A 21634-nucleotide genomic window follows, 5' to 3' on the forward strand; every position below is an offset into this window, starting at 1 on the left:
CTGAACGCAGCGCCGGCTCCACGTCTGTCATTTCAGCTTATGCGAGCCAATTAAGTGGGGCCCAGTGAGAAGCAAAATATTTGTGTCAAATTCAGCTTGGTCAGTGTGGGAGAAAACTTAATTGTCATCTAAATCATGAGACTCTTTCTGACCCGCTCAAACTGCATGGGAGCCCTAAGGCCAGTAGTAACTACTGTCCCAGACTGGTGTCAAGGACAGCTTCTCTTCTGCCAGCTGTGACTTCACTTTTGTTTGTATCAGAGAAGCAAGAGTAGTAGGAAAGTCAAAAATACGCTGAACCAGAAATCCTCTTTTTCATGATATAGCCTGCAGTCCAAGAGTGTGGAAAATCCAATTCTGTACAAGTATAGCTGAGGGTAGTTAATGATCCTTTGACCAGCCCAATTGATGAATATGGAATGTTGCAATATGATGAAAGAAGTGGCTCTTTCTAAGCCTGGAGCAGGGCAGCAGCAGTTCATATTTGTCCAGATCTATGGTATAGATCGCAAAGGGACAGCAGGTCATGGGTGTGTAGAAATAACTTTTGTTTCTGAATGTCTGTAGATTTTCCATGTTGTATTTGCTAATGTTTTCAGTATATAGTAAGTTGTCCAGATACAAGGAAACTTAAATCCATGTGTATGTGTTAAATCCTGTCCTTCCAATGTTAATTGTACTAGAAAGTACTGAAAGGTGAAGACATTTACCAGGACCTTTGCAGGAGAGGTTAATGCACTTCCATCAAATTCATTCAACATATAATGAAAAAAACTTCTTTGGATGTTATGCTTTATGGGGACTGATTGACTTCAGGGAAAAAAAAGAACATTTGTTTACATGTAATTATTTCTCTGTGAAATTACAAACTTCTTTCTCAATTTTTACTCTTTGCCGTTGCCAGTCAACCACGTCACACTTTCGTTCACTGACTTCGATGTTGAAAATGATGGACAAAACTGTGCAACGGATTTTGTGGAGATTTTGGATGGGAATAACTATGAGGCTCCTCTTCAAGGTATTGTACCTTTCCCTTGTGCATTTCAATATATATAAAACTACACCCAAGGTAAGCAGGAGAAGGTTTTCTGTGCACGGCCTCCTGCTAAATGGATTTTCTTTGAAAACAGAATCTCCTCGGCCTCTCTGCCAGAGGAAACTGAGAATGGAGAATGAGTCTTCAGTGTGAATGGCAGAGTCCTCCCAGGCTCTGACTATGCTCCTAGTAACCTGCAGTTTGGTGTTCACTCCAGCTGCCTTTTCCTTCCTCCTCAGCTGAACAATATTGGGAACCAAGCAATTCAATTTAAACTGAATTCCCAGTTAACTATACAAAAACATATAACTCACAAGCACAGAAAATAACTGCAGTCCGTGCTAAACACTGGTAAGGAAGCTGCAGATTTCTGGGAGCAGAGAATGGTTTATCCTCAAGCTATGGAAAGCAGAAAATTTTCTGCTCTTTCCTGAGTTTTTATAGCTTTCTTCTGACATCTCTGGACAGAACCATCTTCTTCAAGTGCCAGGAGCAGCCGGAAGCAGCAAAATTCAGAGCCCTGAACACAGGGTGGTCCCAACTCTCCTCATATCCCCAGGGTTGCCTCTAATTCCTTTCTGGAAAATTCAGAATATCTGTGTCTTATTACGTTCTCTCTTACTCTACTTTTGTACGTGCTTCTTTGTGGAGAGTGGGGCTGCAGTCAATTTAAATGGTTTGTAGCTAAGAGCAGAATTCATTTTTTGGTCTCCTATCCTTGGCTTTCACTTGACTAAAGGACTTTTCAGTACTTAAAGGGGCCATGTAAAAAAGATGGGGAAAATATTTTAGAAGGACCTATCGAGATTGTCATGGTTTTAAGCTAAAAGAAGGTAGATTTAAACTAGATATAAGGAAAAAAATTTTTACAATGAGGGTGGTGAATCACTGCAACAAGTTGTCCACAGAATTGGTAGACGTCCTGGAAACATTCAAGGTCAGGCTGGATGAGGTTCTGAGCAACCAGATCTAGTTAAAGATCTCCCTGCTCATTGCAGGGGGGTTGGACTAGATGACCTTTAAAGGCTCCTTCCAACCCAAAGTATTCCATGATTCTATGACACTAGCTGCTATCTTTCTTATTACTGTCAGATGCCTTTTTGCTAGATTGTGATTCCTATTTCTAATCCCTGTATTACAATCCATTGCAGGAGAACTGGTCTGTTATTCTTCACTTGGTTTTTTTCATCAGAAACCAATTGAGTGAAATGGAAACTGCTGTCAGATATATTTGATAGATTTTGGGGGGGTTTATTTCCAATTAGGCAGTAATTTCTCTTTTTTTTTTCATTTTCGTTGAGGGAACTCAATGACAGAATAACCAGTGATGAGGGTGTCTGGAGAGCAGGAGGTCCTTTTTCTCTTAAAAAAAAATTGCCACAAGAGTTGAGTTTTGTGCAAATTAAGTGGACTATTTCATTTTTATGTAGATTGAATTGACAACTGCAATTGTAAACAACAAATGCTACTCCTGCTTGTTGTCAGGCATTAACTCCAAATGTTAAATTAGCAGTTGTAATTACATGCTGAACACTTTTTTTTTCCCTCTCTGGCTTGCTCTCTTTCAGGCCGTTACTGTGGCACTACTATGCCATATCCTATCACTTCTTTTGGTAATGCCTTGGTGGTGAACTTCATCTCCAACCACAACATTACTGCCAGGGGCTTCCATGCCACCTATGCTGCATCGTCATCATGTAAGTCCATACAACAGATGCTACTTCCTTATCCCTCTGACTTTTAACAAAAAGAACAAATCCTTTACCTCTTTTTCTCTCTGCCATTCAATTTTTTAACTTTCCCTGTTGCCCTTCCTCTTTTTGGCCAAGGTCTCAGCACATATATCAACAAGCAAAGAACAAAGAGACAAGGAGAAACGCTTTCTTGATTAGCAAATGCTCTGGCTCTGTCAAGCTTTATTTTGGTTTTTTATGCCACCCTTTCCAAGCCTCTACTGTCTCTTTCTTGTTGCAGCCTGCGGGGGTACTTTCCACATGGACAGAGGAGCTTTCAACAGCCCTGGCTATCCCGAGCCATATCCTCTCAACAGCGAGTGTGTCTGGACAATCATCAGCTCCCCTGGCAACCGACTCCAGCTGTCCTTCATGTAAATGCATTGCCAGGGGTTATTATTCAGCCTTTAACAGACCTGAAGGAAGGATGTTCTGTGTTTATTAGGAAATGTAATTACCGAATGATAAAGCTGAAACATATTTTTAGAGTAACTTGGAAAGAGAACACAGCAGGGGTTAGTGGCAGCTTGCAATCAGTGTTTCCCTGTCTTAGTCATCGCATATATTAAGGCATATATGGCATTATATAAATAGGTGATTTATTATTTGAGCAGCATGGGATGCTGAAGAAGCCAGATCTCTCTCATAAACAAGAAGAGGAAATTTAACATCACTCTGCCTTTTCTTTACAAAGGAATTTCCTTACATTTACAATGTAAAGATTCATTTTAGTGTTTATTATATAGCTGATTAATATAAAGGACCTAGATATTCCACACATTGTAGAGTTATACCTCCGGAGGGATCTTGACACAATTGAGAGGTGGGCTGATGCAAACCTCATGAAATTCAACAAAGTCAAGTGCCGGATCCTATACCTGGGTAGGGGCAATCCCAGATACATCCACAGGCCAGGCAGAGAAGGGATTTAGAGCAGCCCTATAGAGAAAGACTTGGAGGTGATGGTTGATGAAAAAAGCTCAACAACAGCCAGAAGTGTGCATTCACAGCCCAGAAAGCCAAAGGAATCCTGGGCTGCATCCAAAGGAGTGTGGCAGGTCGAGGGGGGATTCTGCCCCTCTACTACGCTCTCATAAGACCCCGCATGGAATATGCATATGGTTGTGTTTCCCACAGTGTAAGAAAGACATGGAAGCCACAAAGTTGAAAAGGGGACTGGAGCACCTCTCTACTGCAGACAGGCAGAGAAGGTTTGGGCTGTTCAGGCTAGAGAAGAGAAGGCTGTGTGGAGACCTCATGGCAACCTTCCAGTATCTGAAGGGAGCATACAGGAAAGATGGAGAGGGACCCTTCAGGAGCAACTGTAGTGACAGGACAAGGGGCAATAGCTTCAAACTGAAAAAGGACAGGTTTAGATTAGATGTTAGAAAGAAATTCTTTACTGTAACAGTAAAGAATGGGGCACTGGAACAGGTTGCCCAGAGAAGTTGTGGATGCCCCAAACCTGGCAGTGTTCATGGCCAGACTGGATGGAGCTCTGGGAAATCTGGTCTAGTGGAAGGTGTCCCTGTCCATAGCAAGGGGTTTGGACCTACTTGAACTTTAAGGTCCCTTCCAATTCAAAACATTATATGATTCTATTCTGGGATTCTAAAATTGATATTAAACTCCTCAAAATTTCTCCAACAGTTAAAGCAGAGGATCTACAACAGGAATCAGGAGAATATGTGATTGAATTTTGTTTTCCCTTCAGCAAACTAACTTTCCTTTGAACACTTCTGACAGGAAAGTCATGTGGAGAATAATGTGGAGTCCTTTACTAGGGCTTTTAGGTCATTCTTTACCCATGAGGTAGATTTCTGAGCCTCTCCATTTCCGGGCATCAAACAGTGGCTGCTGCCAAGAAAGAGAGCACTGACCTTTAGCAAAGCTTACCAAGAATGAGCACGAAAAGAAAACTAACTCTGAAACCTGCATTTGCAGTTAATCAGAACAAAAGGAAAATTTTTCTGGTAACACACTGACTGCATAAAGCACAACTTGTTAGGCATGTACTGATTCACTAATGCAATGAAAAGGACATTGTATTCCTCCTCTACTCACTGAAGCAGAGAAAAAGTACTACAGCCTAAAAACATTTTCCAAAAGGTTTTCCAAAAGCCTGAAAACATTTTTCCAAATGCTACAAAATAAACAATAACTTTTCAGAAGCAAACCAAAATTCTAGTTTTCCACAGAAACTTTCTGCGGAACATACAATTCACTTACATAAAGCGACACTGAGTAGATGTTAATTCTTTTTCTTCAGTTACGCATAGCTGAAAGGCAAGCTGAAAATACTGGAAAGCATGGAGTAATTGCATTAGAAAGCATTATTTGTTTTATTTAATTTCATATTAGGGCGTTATAAAATTTTGTTGCTGCAAGTAATTCATTTTCTTCAGCTCAGTCTGAACTGAAATGTCTGTCTTGTAATGTGAGGGTTAGCTTTAAATTGTTCTGAAATATATCCAGATGAGTGGTTGGGACCATTTCACAGCATGGTATGCTGAACACATATGGCTAAATTCAAACCTGAAAGGGAGAAGTTGTTACCAGAAAATCAGAAAGCACAAATATTTAAGGCACTGGTTATTAGAGGCACTCTCTGGAATCTTTGCTATATATTCATAGTCTGCTTCTAAAAACCATCTTGGTTTGCATTAAAGCATTTCACTTGGAAATACAAATCATGATTTTTAGAACATATTTAGCATTCAGCTTGGTGCAATAATTAAAAATTTATCATTTGATCACTATATCTCATTCCTTTTCTAAAGTAAAAGGTAGTTTAGAAGAATAGATAATAATCCTTGTTACTATTTTGCACACCCAGATGTGTGACACTCAGAGAGGCCAGAGAAACTGTAATATTTTATAATTCTGGAGAAACTGCTAAGGGATATCTGAGCTGAGAGGTGTTAACTACAACTGAATCAGCAAATGTTTTCTCACCATGGAGTGTGCTGAAATAATACACATATGAAGGGGATAAAATATTCTCTGCACCCAACACTCACTGGATTTACATTAAAAATCTGGATTGTATCTCAGGGCTGTGTTTCATGGTTGTTCTTGGAGAACCAAGAAATTTTACAAGGATTTGAGAACTCTTTAAAATGAGTAACTCTGCACACTGAAGTTCTGTTATAAAATAAGGGGTTGGAAAGAGGGACCCCTGTATTAGTGGCCTTGGCAGGTGATGAGGGTTTTGTTGCTGCCTTTTTCTTAACTCTTACAGCATACCAGTTACAGTGGGATTCATGGCCTGGCAGGCCACACTCTGAAGTATGTGCCAGTCATATGCATGCTAATGCTCTTCTACTGCTATTGAAACAGAGCATTTCAGGTGGAGAATAGTAGTGGCTGCACCAAAGATTACCTGGAGATTCGTGAAGGGAATGATACAGGCACGCTGGCAGGACGATTCTGTGGGAACTCCTTGCCTTTAAATTATACATCAACTATTGGACATATCCTGTGGGTCAAATTTGTCTCGGACAGTTCAGGCATGGATGTTGGCTTCAGGGCCACCTTCTCTCACTGTAAGTAAATGTAATTTGATTGAAAACTATCTTTCTTCCATAGTACTTCCGAAATGATTCTAAAATGTGATTGTTTGGCCCTGTAAAGTCTATTAGAAAATATTTGCTGATGTCAAAAAAGCTGTAAATTCGCTTAAAAATTATTTTGTAAAATATCTGTAGAAATGTAAAGGGGTGCTCTAAAACATGCCAGAACAGAATTCATGTGCATGTAGGTATACTGAATAATTTTGTAAATGTATCGTATTTATTAGGCAATTGACAAATTAAGAAAAACGTATTTCTTTCACAGCTTTCCATTTTGGTTTTTGAGTATGACGGTGTCCATCTTCTGGTTTGGATCTAGATGCCATCAACCAGGGAGCAGAATTAGAAAAAGGGAAATTCTGCTGCACAAACAGACTTCAGAAGCTAAATGTCCACAGCCATTCTGATTATGCAAGCTAAACTTCTAATAATTTTCCTTATTTTGAGATTTTAACTACTCATTTTCAAACAGAATTATCAATAGTTCAGACCTCAATGAATTCAGAAGCATTTTTTACCAGAACATGCAAAGGCATTTAAAAAAAAAAAAAAATTCTTTAATGCTTCTGGGTAGAAATGAACACAAAGTAGTCAGAGTCAGGGAGGAGTTGATATGTGTTGTCTTCCCACCTCTCCTACACATATACCCATGGGGCTCAAATGGGTAATTTCCTTCAGAAAAGGGAACACTGCAGCCCTCAAAACAAGAAAATCATTAGATGTGCATCTTAGGACTCTCTGAGACATGTCTTACAGCCTTACAGCACTGTCTAGTCCAAAGTAAACTAAGTCAGATGGGCCCCAGTGTTTCTTTTACTCTTTGTGAATTAGAGGCATTAGTTGTCTCTTTCTTGTTTTTCAGTGTATGGAAATGACATTGTGGGAGACAGAGGACAAATAGCTTCACCACAGTGGCCCAGAAGTTACCCTCACAATTCCAACTACCAGTGGCGGATAAGTGTTAATGCTTCACAAGTTATCCATGTCCGTATCCTGCAGATGGATATTGAAAATCATCACAGGTGCCAGTATGACAATCTAAAGGTGATTTCATTCTGAGAAGTTATTTTATTTCAATCAACTTTAGTAAAATGGATGGATAGAGAAACCTACAGGAGGAATGGGAAGCATTTATGAGTATTTGGTGTGGCTTATTGGTTTTGCTATGCTATCTTTTCAATAATTATAAATTTTAGGAAGAGTTACATACTCTTTGGATCCCTAACAGGTATTTCCAGTCTGTAAGTTTGAAATTTACTAAAAATAAGTCTGCAATGGTACAATCCTGAATATTAATATTCAAGAATTTCAGGTCAGATACCAGACTGAAATTTGCTCTGTGCTGGTTCAGTTAAGGACAACAGTGATAATATCATCTCAGTGCTTCTAAAAATAAAGTTATTTTTAAATCCTACAAGGTATCATTTACTTGCATCTTCTTTGTTCTGGGCATCAGTAATTTTGCTGGTGGCAGTAGAAAGGTGCCTCTTTCTTCCAGTTTGATTGTTTTTCTGTACTCCCCTGTATTACAGTCTAGCCAGGTTAAATATAGAATAATGGAATAGTTTGGAGTTGGAAGGGGCCTTTTACAGGTCACCTAATCCAACGCCCTGCAATAAGCAGGGGCTTCTTCAATACAGCATTCACGGTGCTAAGTAAAATGGAACGATAGAGGACACAATTTTTTTCTGAACTTAGCTAACATAACCACTTAAATAAGGTAAATCTCTTCTTGCTTTCTTTTGGGTTTTTTTAAGCAGTTAATCAATTATCCTTTTTTAATATTTGAGAAAGTTCATACTAGTTCTATATTTTCAGTTCATTATTCATTTAATGATATTCAAATGTAATATTAGTTCAAAAGGGAAATAAAACTTTGTCTTTCATCTCATGTCATACATTACCAACATTTTTTTCTCCTAACTCAGCCTGCCTTTCTTTGTCCCTTTCAAAGCAAAATAAGTTTCTTAAACCAGCTAGACATTTAGTGAGTGTAAATCAGCCTGACCTTTAACCTGACTCAAGGATCAGATCATTAATGTAATGTTAATGTTTATTTAATATTTCCTAGCTTTCTCTACTGGACATTTTTACTGGGTGGCAGATGAAAAGGACAAAATAGTCTTGAAAGGTGACAAAGGAGAAACATCTTGTAACCACCCAAAATTTTGGCTTATAAATACATACAATGAAAAAAATATTTCTGCATAAGTATCTGATAGAACTCAAAATATATATGTTCCTCAGTGGGGGAAAAAAAGAGAAAGGAAAAAAAGAAAAGTAATTCCTTTTCTTTTCACTACATGTCATGGGGTTTTTTTTTCCCGTCAAGGATCAGAATTGTACCTGTGGACTTTTTTTAATGTGGGATGCCATTCTATGTCCCCAAAGAGCAGCCCTGTGATAGGGAATGAGCTGAATTTGATGGCTTCCATTCAAATCCTTGTTCTGTGAAAGTTTCACATTTAACAGAATATAATTTGTTCCTTTTTTATAAGAAAGGTTTCTTGCTAACTTAGGTTTGCTGAAAGATCCCTCACTCATTTAAAGAGGGTAATTTTCTCCTTGGAAATTTGCTGCGTATGGGGCAGATGAAAATCTGGCTCTGTGAGGAACAGCACTATTCTCTCTGCAGGTGTATGATGGGCCCACTGTTCATTCTCGTCTTATTGAAACATATTGTGGCGCAGACCTTGCTTCTTTTGCATCCTCTGGCAGTTCGATGACAATCCAGTTCCAGTCAGATTCGTCTGTGACTGGAAAAGGCTTTCTTTTGGAGTGGTATGCAGTGGATGCTTCTGCTGTTACACAGCCCATTGCTAGAGGTGGGTTTTCAGTGGGTTGCACATTTACAAGTGATACAGCCAGTGATACACTCAACTTTACTTAAAGAACTCCAAACCAACTTCCCCGCTAGAGAAAGCTCTAGCTATTAATGAGAGAAAGCTTTCAGTGACACTTTAATGAAGCATTTTACTAGCTCTTTAAAACAATTTCTAGGGACTCTCAGATATGCTAATTTACAGTGTTCTAAAAATAAGTATGTTGCTAGAGGATAATTTTTCTTTACACAGGTATTTCATTAAATCTAAACACTGATATGCCTTCATGGAAAATTATCCCTCTTGAAAAACCATTCTAAATCATTGGCCATTGTGATATGAAACAGCACAACAACTTATGTTAAACTGTGGTAGATGCTCTTAGGTCCTTTGCTAGATATTCCTCACGGTAAAATAGGTCACATCATTGCTGCAACAAGCAGCACAGGAACATCCTCACAAATGAGGACTTTCAAGTTTTATACTTCCAATCCGACCTGAAGTTGAAGAATTCCTGCATTACTGTAACTATATACATCATCACTGTGCCCTCATTGTGTGTAATTGTAGGACTGTCATCTTATATTACATGAGGGGAGTGTTCTGTTTAAAAGAGGATGCTTTCTATTTTGGTCTTCTTGTCCATGACAGGTGCATGTGGAGGGGCTGTAACAACTGAAGAAACACCTTCATTCCTCTTCTCACCGGGCTGGCCAATGAATTACAGAAATCTTGAGGACTGTATGTGGCTTCTCAGAGCTCCTGGATCCACTGTGGAATTCAATATCCTGGGACTAGACATAGAATCTCACAACTCATGCAACTATGACAAACTTATTATCAAAGATGGTGAGAAGTCAATCTTGCCCTGTGCTGACAGGATGCAGTAGAGACCCAAGGTCCAAATACCTCAAATTCTCATCTCCACTGAGCTTAAGCAATCTAGATAGCAATGAGAACATGCCCTGAAGCAGTACTCTTCCTCTATTCTGAGACATTCTGCTAGTTAACATAAAATTAGCAAAGTCTGGCAAAATCTTTGGTGATCTATAAAAATATTTCTAAATCTGTAAGGGCTTAAAGGTCTTGAAAAGCACCTTCCTGTAAGTGTGAGCCACAGCAACAAACAGGCAGATTGTGGACTGATTTAGTTTTAACACTAACATGTTCTTTTTATCTCAGGAGACAATAGTCTTTCCCCAGTACTGGCTACTCTGTGTGGACGAGAACCTCCTGGGCCAATAAGATCAACTGGAGATTCAATGTTCATCCACTTCATGTCGGATGCAAGTGTCACTGGAGCTGGTTTTAATGCCTCTTATCACAAAAGTAAGACTTGTTTCTCTTCTCCCCCAGATAAATGTCTGCCTTGCTGCTAACAATGGGGTAAAAGACTCTGGTATTGTTAACAGCGGTCTACAATCTAATTAATCACACATCTAATTATTCACCTCTCATGAATATGTGTTGATAAATGTCTGACTCTACATAGGTAAAATTTGCTATTTTCCCAGTAATATGATGCACAAAGAGTGATTCAACCAGACCAGTCACTTCTCAGAAGGAAGAAAAGCATGTGCCTGAGTTTATAACAGCTCAGCTGAAGGGTGAAAGAATGCTCAAGTAAGAGAGGGAAATAAATGACTCAAAGCAGGAAGAGACAAATGCAGAAAGCTGTATAAACAGGAATGATAAGAGATCCCTGAATGGGCTGAGGCACCAAGAAGGTGTTAGGGCAACCGTGACAATCAGGGGAAATTTTTCTGACTGGCAGCTGGGGTAGATGGCAGTGTTTTGGTCCATGGCTAGAAGCAATGTCCTCAGACAGGGTAATGATAAGCTCCTGCCATGGGACCTCCTTGACATTGCTACCTGCTTATTCATCTGCTAAGCCTGACAACAGTCTCACTGTCAGGAATTTCTGTGGGTGTCATCTTGTAATCCATAAGCTTGTGTTTTGGGAGATCATTCATCATGTGCATTGCTATATGCCCCTCAGCTCTTCATACACTCATTTCAACACTTATTTTTACCCATCACATCTTTCAGGAACAGGGTTTTTCTCAAAATGAATGGGTGAATATTTGATGTTTGTATTTCTCTTTGCTTCAACTTTCACCTTTTTTTTTCAGGTTGTGGAGGCTATTTGCACACAAGCAGGGGTGTGATAACATCCCCCAACTACCCTCAAAACTATTCTCCTAATCTGAATTGTTCCTGGCATGTAGTGGTAACTACTGGATTTATCATTGCTGTTCATTTTGAACAGCCTTTCCAGGTTAAGAGTGAGGATACTTCCTGCATCCTTGGAGATTACGTAGAGGTGAGGTTATTGGCTGGGTCACCAAATCCTCAAAGCTGTTAAAGCTTCTGAACCTTACAGATTTCAGGGTCAGTAAAGCAGCTCAGGATGTCACGGGGTGCAAACACCAAAGAGAAATACCAAAGATGGTATTTCTTTCTATCTCACTCTCTTTTTTATTAATGTGCATTAATTAATCACTAGTTTAATAATTTCCCCTGTGGCTGGAAGCATTAAGATGATGTGTGCTCAAAATTTACATTCCAGGGCTGTTTGCTTGAGTAACATTAGCAATTTCTGTTTTAGCTGAAGAATGGGTTAGATAATTTTGCCCCACCTTTAGTGTCTGGAAGAGGGAATGGACGGTTTTGTGGAACCAGCCCTATCTCTACCATGTACACCACAGACAATCAGCTGTTTGTTCACTTCACTTCTGACAGCAGGAACGAGGGTCAAGGATTCAAACTGAAATATGAGGCTAAGAGTCTAGGTAAGTCTAGGTAACAAATTCTGCCACTTATACACATGTAACTTGGAGTTTGTCCTCTTAAAGGATATTTTTGTTCTAAGGTCCAATTCTGGTAAAATCAGATGTCTGCAAAAATGTCGTACAGTGCATGACTTCTGATCTGACATTCAGATTTTTCCTTTTTAAAGAGTGTCAGGTCACAGAACCTGAAGATATTAAAGATGGATTTAGAACAAAAGAAAAGGGGGAGACCCTTTAGTAGGGAGGTAGCATCTACAGTTAGGAAGAGATGTCAAAAATTCATACAGGAAAGGAAAAAACTCTTGGAAACAAGAACATTATTTTGAACATTTACTACCCAGCGCAAGTGCTAAATGAAGTTAGGAATTTTTCAGGGTAGTGTGTCTAGAAAGGTGGCAAGATTTCTCACAGGTTTTCCTCCCAGCTGAGAAAATAACGTTGATTGCCAAAGCTAACTTTTTTTGAAAGAATGAACAAAATGGAGACCCAGGTCCCAGGAGTAAATCACGAACTTGCCATTTGCAGTTATCCCACTGTCCTCGTAACACACACCACTTGGCACACCCAGACACCTGTTAAACAGTGTATCTAAACAACTAAGGCAACCTGTCAATCAGCTCAAATCTTTAAGTGCTTGATTTCTGCCTATTTTCCTTGCTGCCCCAAAGAATTAGCATTACATTAGAGGATTCATGAGGGGAATAGGTGAAGCCGTACAATAGCATTTCTACTACTTCAATTTATGGAATTGTGTTAAACCAGTACTGCTAGAATATAGAGGGGGTTTGGGACAGAAAGGTTCTGGTCAAAATAAAGATATTTTTGTCAGGTAAAGGACCTGAACAAATCCTCATGTTTCCTCTGACTGGCATTCCTCACACATTCATTATTATCTCAAACAGACATTTCAGTTCTTGGAAAGTAGATGTTGGGAACGATTCACAGAAATATTGATGGGTTTGACTTGTGGACTTCCTAGCTCTTCGGAATTGGGATAGGAACAAGGCAAGAAATAAGTTTTGTGCTTGTTTTAGAAGCAATCCAAGGAAGAAATAATACAGTTTAATTCAGGGCCCTGAACACTTGGAAATGAAGAGGGCTAGGTAAGCAGGAGCACAGGAATATAGGATTCTACTGCATTAAAATGTTTTCCCACAGTAAGCAATAACATACATGGTTTTATTTATGTAACTGTATGACATCAAAAGGAAACTGTGTTGGAATATAGTGATAAGTCATATTTTTGATGCCCCACCCATTTCCTTTTCATATTGTTTTTTATTGGTGATCTTTTCTTTCCCAGCCTGTGGAGGGAACATTTATATCAATGATTTCAACCCCAGTGGATATACATCTTCCCCCAACTACCCGAGCAATTACCCTCCGCATGCTGACTGTGTCTGGACCATAACTGCTCCCAATGGACATGCAGTAGAGCTGCAATTTGAAGATCAGTTTTACATTGAACCTTCACCAAAGTATACATCCAATTTTGCCTATGTTTCTTCAGAGACTCCATTCTGATTTTTCTTTACCTGTTACTTTCTCTAATTCTTCCCAGAGAATAAACACTTCCATAATTAAAATTAAATGGGGTTAAGAAATTTTTGAGAGATCACTGAAGCTATCAGGTCACTGGTTTACATTCCTAGCACTTTGCAATGCATAACAGAAATCAGTATGACAGAAAAAGTGGAACATCCATGGTAGAAAAGTGCTTTCTGTAAAATCTGTGCCCTATAGTCCTTTCATATTCAGGTTTTCAGTCATTTGGACTCTCGGGTGTTTTAAAGCCAATAGATTGCCACCATGACACTTTGCCTCCTTCCTCCATTGCCCGGTGCTGGTTTGCTGTGGGTGTACACATTTTGCACTCCCTGCCTGAAGCGTAAAACAAGGCTATTTTCCAGCTGATGTAACTTCATTGATTGGATGAAGTTCACTGTAAGGCAAAGGTGAGCCTGTGAAACCACATCCAGAAAAAATAGTGAAGGATGGACAATCCCAAAGGTGTCCTTTCTGGCTTCAAGGACACTGGCACCATTCTGAAGACAAAGCTTATAGTTAAGATATTTTGGGTCTTTGTATGCCCACCTAATTAGACCCCAGAACTGAATTTCTATTCCCTTAATCTGTCCTCTTGTTGTCCCTTATTTCAACACTCATCAGTGAGACTTAGTAGGGAATATCTGCTGAATCTGAATCCTGCCAAAAAAATGTATTAAAGATGGTCCCAGCTACTTTTGCCAGTGCTGTTCGTATGCCTATCCAGAAGTTGCTCCTGTCATATCTGATCTGATCATAGACTGAGTTTTAGATTAATCTCTCTCAATGTTTCTAGCACTTCTTTTGATTCAATTGTTACATAACTGCAATGGATTATGATCTTGTTGATTCTGTCCTGGTCACACTGCATGGAAACCAATCTAATTCACTACAGCTTCATGGCTTTATGCACGTACTGGAATGATTTTGAACCAATACTGCCATACATTGAAAAGAAAATTCTCTCCTCTTCCAGCTGCACTTCCAGTTACCTAGAGCTGCGCAGCGGTGCCGACTCCAGTGCCCCCCTCATTGCCAAGCTGTGTGGAGGTTTGATGCCAGGCTCACAGAGATCCTCAGGAGCTGTCATGTACCTGAGGTTCAGGTCTGACAGCAGTGCCACACACATGGGATTCAATGCTAAATACTCCATTGGTAATGCTTGCACTTATCATTTTCTATGATTTTAAAGAAGATTTTGGTCTCAAGTGTTAGGCTTTTTTAATAGGGCTTAAATCAGACCTGTGAGATGGGCTGACAGGTACGTGCTGCTTTCAGTTAGTGTTAGAGCTAAGGCATCAGAATATCAGCATGTTCTGCACCTAGCAAGAGGTGAAAATTAGGGAAATATTAATAGGAAAGTGCTCATAGACCAGCAGCAGCAGAAACAACTACTGGATAACCTCCTGTCAACGTCAAAGTAGCAGTAGAAAAAAGGTCAGTGTGGATAAAGTAGTGTAACATGGTTTGATTTTCAGAATGCAAACTTAGGGTAACTTTCATGAGCAGGGTTCTGAAGGTGAATGCAAAGGTCAGCAAAGAACTGGCAGTAGAAGAGCTAATTAGGAGCTTCTCTATGTAAATGTAAATCACTCTATAATAACAAAGCTGCTAGACAAAGAGGGGCAGCATAATAATGGGCTGGAAAAGGAATGAGCAATGAGAACCATTATTTGTCATCTGGGAAAATAAATACTTTAAAGTTATTTGCTCTCAAGCTGAAAAAACAGGGTTAGAAAGCACTAGAAATATTTTAAAATTCAAGAAAAAAATAGTCCTTGATCAGATTCAGAAATAAGCTACTTTTTGGGGTTTGATAATGTTAGTAATCTTCAAAGAATAACAGCCATTATGTTAGTATCACTCATATAGGATAGTCTAAGGACTGTTAATTTCTCAAAGGCAAAGTAGTGAACTATATTGTTTTACACAGAACTTTGGTGATTGTGTTAGATCTAAAACACTTAAGCCAAAATAGAGTGCTATCATATTTCTGAATGTAAAAACTGAAGAAACTTCGTATATACGTATATTTGTTAGTATATGAAGCCGTAACTTACATTTAGCCACAACAGATTTACACTATCTTAGCTGAATGCCAGTCATCCTGAAACAAAGCCCTAACGAATCAAGGATGTAACAGTATGAACACAACTGTTATTGCCATGGAAAGATTGTAACTGACAGACACAGAAACCACTGTAAAAAAAAAATCCAATTTATTCCACCTGAGAATATTGTTTCATAGAATCATAGAATATCCTGATTTGGAAAGGAACCACAAGGATAATCAAGGTCCAACTCCTGGCCCTGAACATGACCACCCCAAGAATTACATGTTTGCTGTAAGCCTTACTACTAAAACTTATGTTTGCAGGTACTGCAGAGAAATGAGTGTTCAGAAGGAGACAATTAAAAATTAATAGCTGTTTTATACACTGTGCAGTGATTACTCACTGAGACACCACAAGGAGTGAACAGGAAGGGATTAAAGGAAGAAGGAGGCTGAACTATAACTGTTGACCCAAACCAGAAGTCAACTTTTGTCTGTCATAAAAAATTTAGATTCACGCTTAGCAAATTTCATTTCTTTTTAATTTATCTGATACATCTTTGCAAGGTTTTCTGGTAAATATGGACATAGTCAGAGATTAGATTGAAAACTGTAAGTTTATTCAAATGATAAGATATATGAAAGAGCGGAAGGGATGCTTGCAATGGTTGGGGGGGGGGGGTGCTGAAAAAAATGAAACAAACCAGCAACCAGGATTGATTGAATTAGATTGAAAACATGGAAGATATTTAATTGGAAGGCAATTCCTGTTTTATTACCACAGTTAGAGAACAAGTCATTTGTGCCTTACCTTTAAGTCTTGTTTAGGAGAAAGATCATCTCTCTGAGATTCTACAGCCAACCAAACAATATTCTTCCTTTTGCAGCTCCCTGTGGTGGGACAGTGATAGGACAAACTGGTACCATCGAAAGCATGGGGTATCCTGACCTTCATTATCAAGACAACCTGCTGTGTGAATGGTTTCTTCGGGGTCCCAGGGGCCACTATCTTACCATCAGATTAGAAGGCCTAGATATTCAAAACTCTTCCAAGTGCACAAATGACTTTGTGGAGATCCGAGAATACAACGCTTCTGGTCTGAGAATTATTTCAGTGTTTCTCTTCCCCTCCTTAGTACTACTATGAAACCTCACCAGAGGTTCCTGAAAGCATTTCTCTTTGGGTGCAAAGTGAGCCTTTTCAATGTACAGTATTTGCTTGTGTCTGCCTTGCTTGCTGATGCAAAGTAAGGCAAACAAAATCCTTCTGTTTGCCAGCAATAACTTGATTCTACTAGTTTACTACTGCCTGTCCAATTAAATTGGAAAGTGACCCTTCAATATAAATATAAATATAAATATAAATAATATATTGATATAAATTTCTCTTTCTCTATGTGATTTTTGCAGGAAATTTGTTGGGCAGGTACTGTGGTAATACTCTCCCTGATGCTGTGGACACCTCTGACAGTTTTGCTTATGTCAAGTTTGTCACTGATGAATCAGTCAATGCCCGAGGATTCAGACTGCGCTTTGATTCCAGTACTGAAGGTTGGATTTGTAAGGTTGAAATATACTCTCAGGAAGCAACTTATACCACAGACCATAATTGCACAAATACAACATATATTATAGATTACTTGTTCTTGGAGTGGTGTGTATTTGCTCTTAAATTTAAACTTTGGGGGGATGTATGAATAGAGCTCTCTGGCAACAACTTAGCTGAGCTGAAATTTGCTGAAGCAAGCAATCTCCTGCTATAATGGATGTTGCCATCAGTGGCACAAGGAAGCACACTCTTCCACACCTTTTTTTCTTCAGCAGTCAGTCGAGGGATGTCCTAACATACCCTTCCCACATCCCTCTTTATAAGCAAGATCAACTTATACTGGTATTCAATGACCCTCACAGGGAAAAGTGTTTTCATATGTTCAGGTGAAATTTCATGTGCTTCGGTTTGTGCCCATTGTCCCTTTTCCTGAGCACAATTACTTCAAAGAGCTGCTCTAATAAGGACTGAGGACATGGACGTACTCCTGCTTCACGCTTCTTTCACCATCTTCATTGTCCATGCAATGCTTGTCCTACCAAAATATGGCTACTATTTTAGTAATTCTTTGCAATAGTCATCCTATTCCAATCTCCTGCTGACCCTTCTTAACTCCTTCCAGCTCATTTAAAAGTTCAGCTGAATGCTTTCTTCATGTTTGATTCTGCAATAAAACAACAGAGGGGGAAACAATCTCCAAAAGAATGTTATTCCACTCCTAGGATCCTTTTATGCAAACTTAGATGAGAAACTCTATTACCAAAAATTTAATGCAGGTGAATGCACTGATCAGACTATTCTGCAGAATCTGTGAGCATGAGGAAAGGGACTTCCACTACACTGCATTAAATTATATTGCTCTATTTTAAAAGGAAACTGAGGGTAAGCTGCTAAAATTCTGTCACAGGTTTCAGAAAAAATGCACTCTCTGTATCCAAGACCTTCACTGTTCTTTCCTCACAGCACAGTTTGGTATTCATAAAAAAGATAGGAAAAGCACAAAATAACTGTACTCAAAAGTGTTGCTTAAAATACCTAAAAGTTTTTCTCTACCTCTGTTATCCAGAAAAGGAAAAATACATCCTCCATCATTACTCACTCTAAGACTCTGCTTGTTCTGTGTAGCTCTGCTCAGTCGTCTGAAAGTCCGAAATGTCTCAGTCTTGCCACAATGAGGGGCTTGCATCATATGACATCAAAGCCTTTGGGTCACCCAGGCTTCTGAAGCCCGAGACGAGCCCTTCAGAAAAGTGATTATTAACAATTAGACTAAAATTAGACTAAAATTAGACTAAATTAGACTAAAAGGAGTGGCTATGGTCAGTTAATACTCAACTGCTTTTATGACTGAGTGATAAAGACTGGCAGGAACTTGGCTGTTTAGACAAACATATGGACAGGGTAGGCCAATCAAATCAGCCTCTCAGGATCTCGTTTTCTCGCAGCATTGATTTTTTTTGCTATAATTCTATAAGCAGTGCTTTACTCTGAGAAGTGTCCCAATATCTGGACATTTCAGAATGTGGTGGGGATCTTACTGCACCTGTTGGAACATTTACTTCACCCAACTATCCCAACCTATACCCACATAACCGAGTGTGTGAATGGAGGATCACAGTGGAAGAAGGCCGGCGTGTGACCCTAACCTTTAATGACATGAACACTGAAGACCACTGGAGCTGCTCATCAGATTATGTGGCTGTGAGTATTGGATGTAGAGTCAGAAACTGCTTTTCCTAATCCCTTTATGGAGAATTAATGGACATAATAAAGCTGAAAATTCACTTACAGGTCTATATATGCTTTTAAGACAAATCATAATTTAATCTGGGAAAAGCAGATTAATGAGAGAAAGCTATCTCTGTAGAGCATCTAAAAACATCTGCTTGTTTTGGAGTATGGAACTTTTGAAATTGTGGCCCAGGCAGAGTGGAAAACTTAGAGGAATCATTGGAGTTGTCTTTTTATCAATTATGAAAAAAAATCTGGGGTTTTGGAAAACTTACAATGTCTCTTTTCTGTGGAAACAAAAACCATCAGTCAGTTCCAGGTTTTATTGATTTTGGAGGTATCTACTGCTGCTGTTATTGCTGTCAATTAAAAAAAAAAAAGGAAGGAAAAGAAAAAGCCAGGGGCTGCAACAAATTACTCCTCTGAACTAAAGATAAGGAAACCCCAATAAATTCTACTTCTATATCACTCTCCATCTCCAAAAATATAGATATTGGTTATTTTATCATGTTTATTTTTGATTTCTCATTATTTTGTGAAAAAAAATCAAATCTGGCACACAGACCTGGACCTGGTCAGATGTACAAATGCCTCAAAAACATGATTCTTCTATGAAATTGCAGGAATGTGAGGTAGAATTTAGGTTCCCACTTGTTCAGATAAGCAGTGCAAACACGGAAATTAACTGTAGGATGATCAGAAGCCAATCCATGCACAAGCATGGGGGGCTGAAATAGCTGTCCATCCCTTGAGGTTTGTAGATGATGTTTCCCGTGTTTTTCTTCACAGATGCTTTAGACAAACCTTTGGGAGCTGGCTTTTTGTCTGTTAATGATCTCTTAAAGGAAGATTTTTCCTGCCAGCTTTTATGCCTTCAACACTCTAATATATTCCAAGTCTCAATGGGAAGCATCATTTCTGCCTTGCTTGAACTGCAGAGTAAAAAGAAGGAAATTAATTTCTAGGCTAAAGGGTGCATGAAAGAAACAGAGCAAAATATCTCTGGATCATCAAAAAGTGAAATAATCAGAAATGCCCACCAGCATTCAATATGTTGGAGAGGATTTTGATGAAGCTGATGTTGGCTTTACCAAGAATAAAAAGAGGATGATTTGAAATTAAATTATTATGATCAGTAGCTGGCATTATTAAGTGATTGAATATATTAATATTGAGCTAAAACACAGTATGCTTCTCAATAAAACAATTTCAATTTCTGTTTTAAGAAGGAAAGAGAGAGAGAAAGAGAGAATATGTGTGTATTTCACCAAAATAAGCAAATTATTTTTGATGTTTACTGCAGGGCCTCATCCATTCGAGGCAATGAAAGTTTGTTGCAAGGTTTTAAGTAGATTTGAGAACTAACCCCCTGTGAGCGACATCAGTGAACTTTGTTTTAAAGATGGTAAACACTGTTAAATGATACAGGAGATGCTCATAAGACTGTATATTGGTGTAACTGGAGTTTATTTTGACCCCACAGGTTTACAATGGCCTTGGGCAAAACTCTCCCCAGCTGGCCAAACTGTGTGGAGAGGTAAATCCAGGCACTGAGGTGAAATCCACTGGAAACAAAATGAAAGTCATTTTGGTGACAGATATGTCCCATGCAGCCAGAGGCTTCAGTGTCTCATACACCTCTAGTGAAGATGCAGGTAGTGTGTGTTTGACTTAAGTGATTGATCTTTGGTGAGTCATTTCACAGCTAGAGTACTGGCACATATTAAAAAAAATTTACCTGAACAGATAATAAACCTCTGATACCATTTTTTCTCTTACATCTCCAAATGGGAATAGATATGTATCTTTAATTAGCTGAAAAGACTTGAAAAAAATGGAGAACCTCTGGGAGCAGTGGACTTCATGTGCCTCTGTATGAATTACAGTCCCTGCTCTCCCTACTGATTTACTGTTTTGTACTTAGTCTTGAGTAAGAGATGGTCTGAAGTGTCATTATTCCATGAAAGGTTCCAAAAAGCATAGTGCTATAGACAAATTGAATAATTCAAGTGCTTCCTTATTACTCAGAGGGGTAATTAATTTATTGTAGCTTGTGAAAGAGTGCAGCTAACCTACTTTTGCAAGCCTAGCCTCCAGAGAGGAGGCAGCTGGCAGAGCCTTACTACTGCAGGCTTTAGTCTTTTGAACTTATTTTCCAACTCCCACTCCAAGCATCCTACTATGGCATGAGGGTATCTTCCATGAAAATTTCCTCTTGAGTCTAGAATTAGGTAATGAGTAGGGCTGGACAATAGTGAACTGAAGCTGTAGTGAGATTTTATCAAAATATGAAATAATGCTTGTTGTATTGATAGCGCTGGTGAAATATTTTATTTATACTGTAAATAATCATTCTTTGTTTATATGCATGTTTTTAAAGACTTGCCAATAAACTCGAGGACTCGAATTCTCTTGCACACAGCAGTAAATTATAAAAAAGTAAGAAGATGGAAAAGGTTTTGATCTAATCAGCACATGTGCTTTCTGATATGAGCATACCTAAATAAAGAGGGGAAAGAATCATTACTATTTGCATGAGATCTCCTCATGCAAGAATTATTACTACTTTTAAATAAACTATATTTTGTTTCTGCAGTTTGTGGAGGAACCCTGATGGCATATGCAGGCGGGAATTTCTCTTCTCCTGGTTATGATGGCATCACAAATTACACAAGTAACCTGAACTGTGAATGGATCATCAAAAATCCCTCCCACTATAATTCATCCATTTATATATCTTTTGAGGATTTCCACTTGGAACGTCACCAGAACTGCCAGTATGACTACCTAGAGCTACGAAT

At 38.9% G+C, this 21634-nt stretch overlaps 1 protein-coding gene across 1 annotated transcript in view; it reads left to right on the forward strand.

Moving 5' to 3' along the window:
- The window catches only part of CUBN (cubilin), a 143939-nt gene that overhangs the window by 81876 nt on the left and 40429 nt on the right, over positions 1-21634 (forward strand). Inside the window, exons 34-50 of the mRNA XM_008629880.2 lie at positions 905-1018; positions 2605-2733; positions 3011-3143; positions 6109-6314; positions 7204-7385; positions 8977-9166; positions 9815-10012; positions 10346-10492; positions 11296-11486; positions 11772-11955; positions 13259-13433; positions 14477-14655; positions 16441-16650; positions 16964-17104; positions 18622-18803; positions 20317-20488; positions 21430-21633. Of these exons, the coding sequence (XP_008628102.1) occupies positions 905-1018; positions 2605-2733; positions 3011-3143; positions 6109-6314; positions 7204-7385; positions 8977-9166; positions 9815-10012; positions 10346-10492; positions 11296-11486; positions 11772-11955; positions 13259-13433; positions 14477-14655; positions 16441-16650; positions 16964-17104; positions 18622-18803; positions 20317-20488; positions 21430-21633 (2937 nt within the window). The remainder of the gene's footprint in view (positions 1-904; positions 1019-2604; positions 2734-3010; positions 3144-6108; positions 6315-7203; positions 7386-8976; positions 9167-9814; positions 10013-10345; positions 10493-11295; positions 11487-11771; positions 11956-13258; positions 13434-14476; positions 14656-16440; positions 16651-16963; positions 17105-18621; positions 18804-20316; positions 20489-21429; position 21634) is intronic.

Source organism: Corvus brachyrhynchos, unplaced genomic scaffold, assembly GCF_000691975.1.
Source record: "Corvus brachyrhynchos isolate BGI_N302 unplaced genomic scaffold, ASM69197v1 scaffold142, whole genome shotgun sequence".
NCBI lineage: Eukaryota > Metazoa > Chordata > Aves > Passeriformes > Corvidae > Corvus > Corvus brachyrhynchos.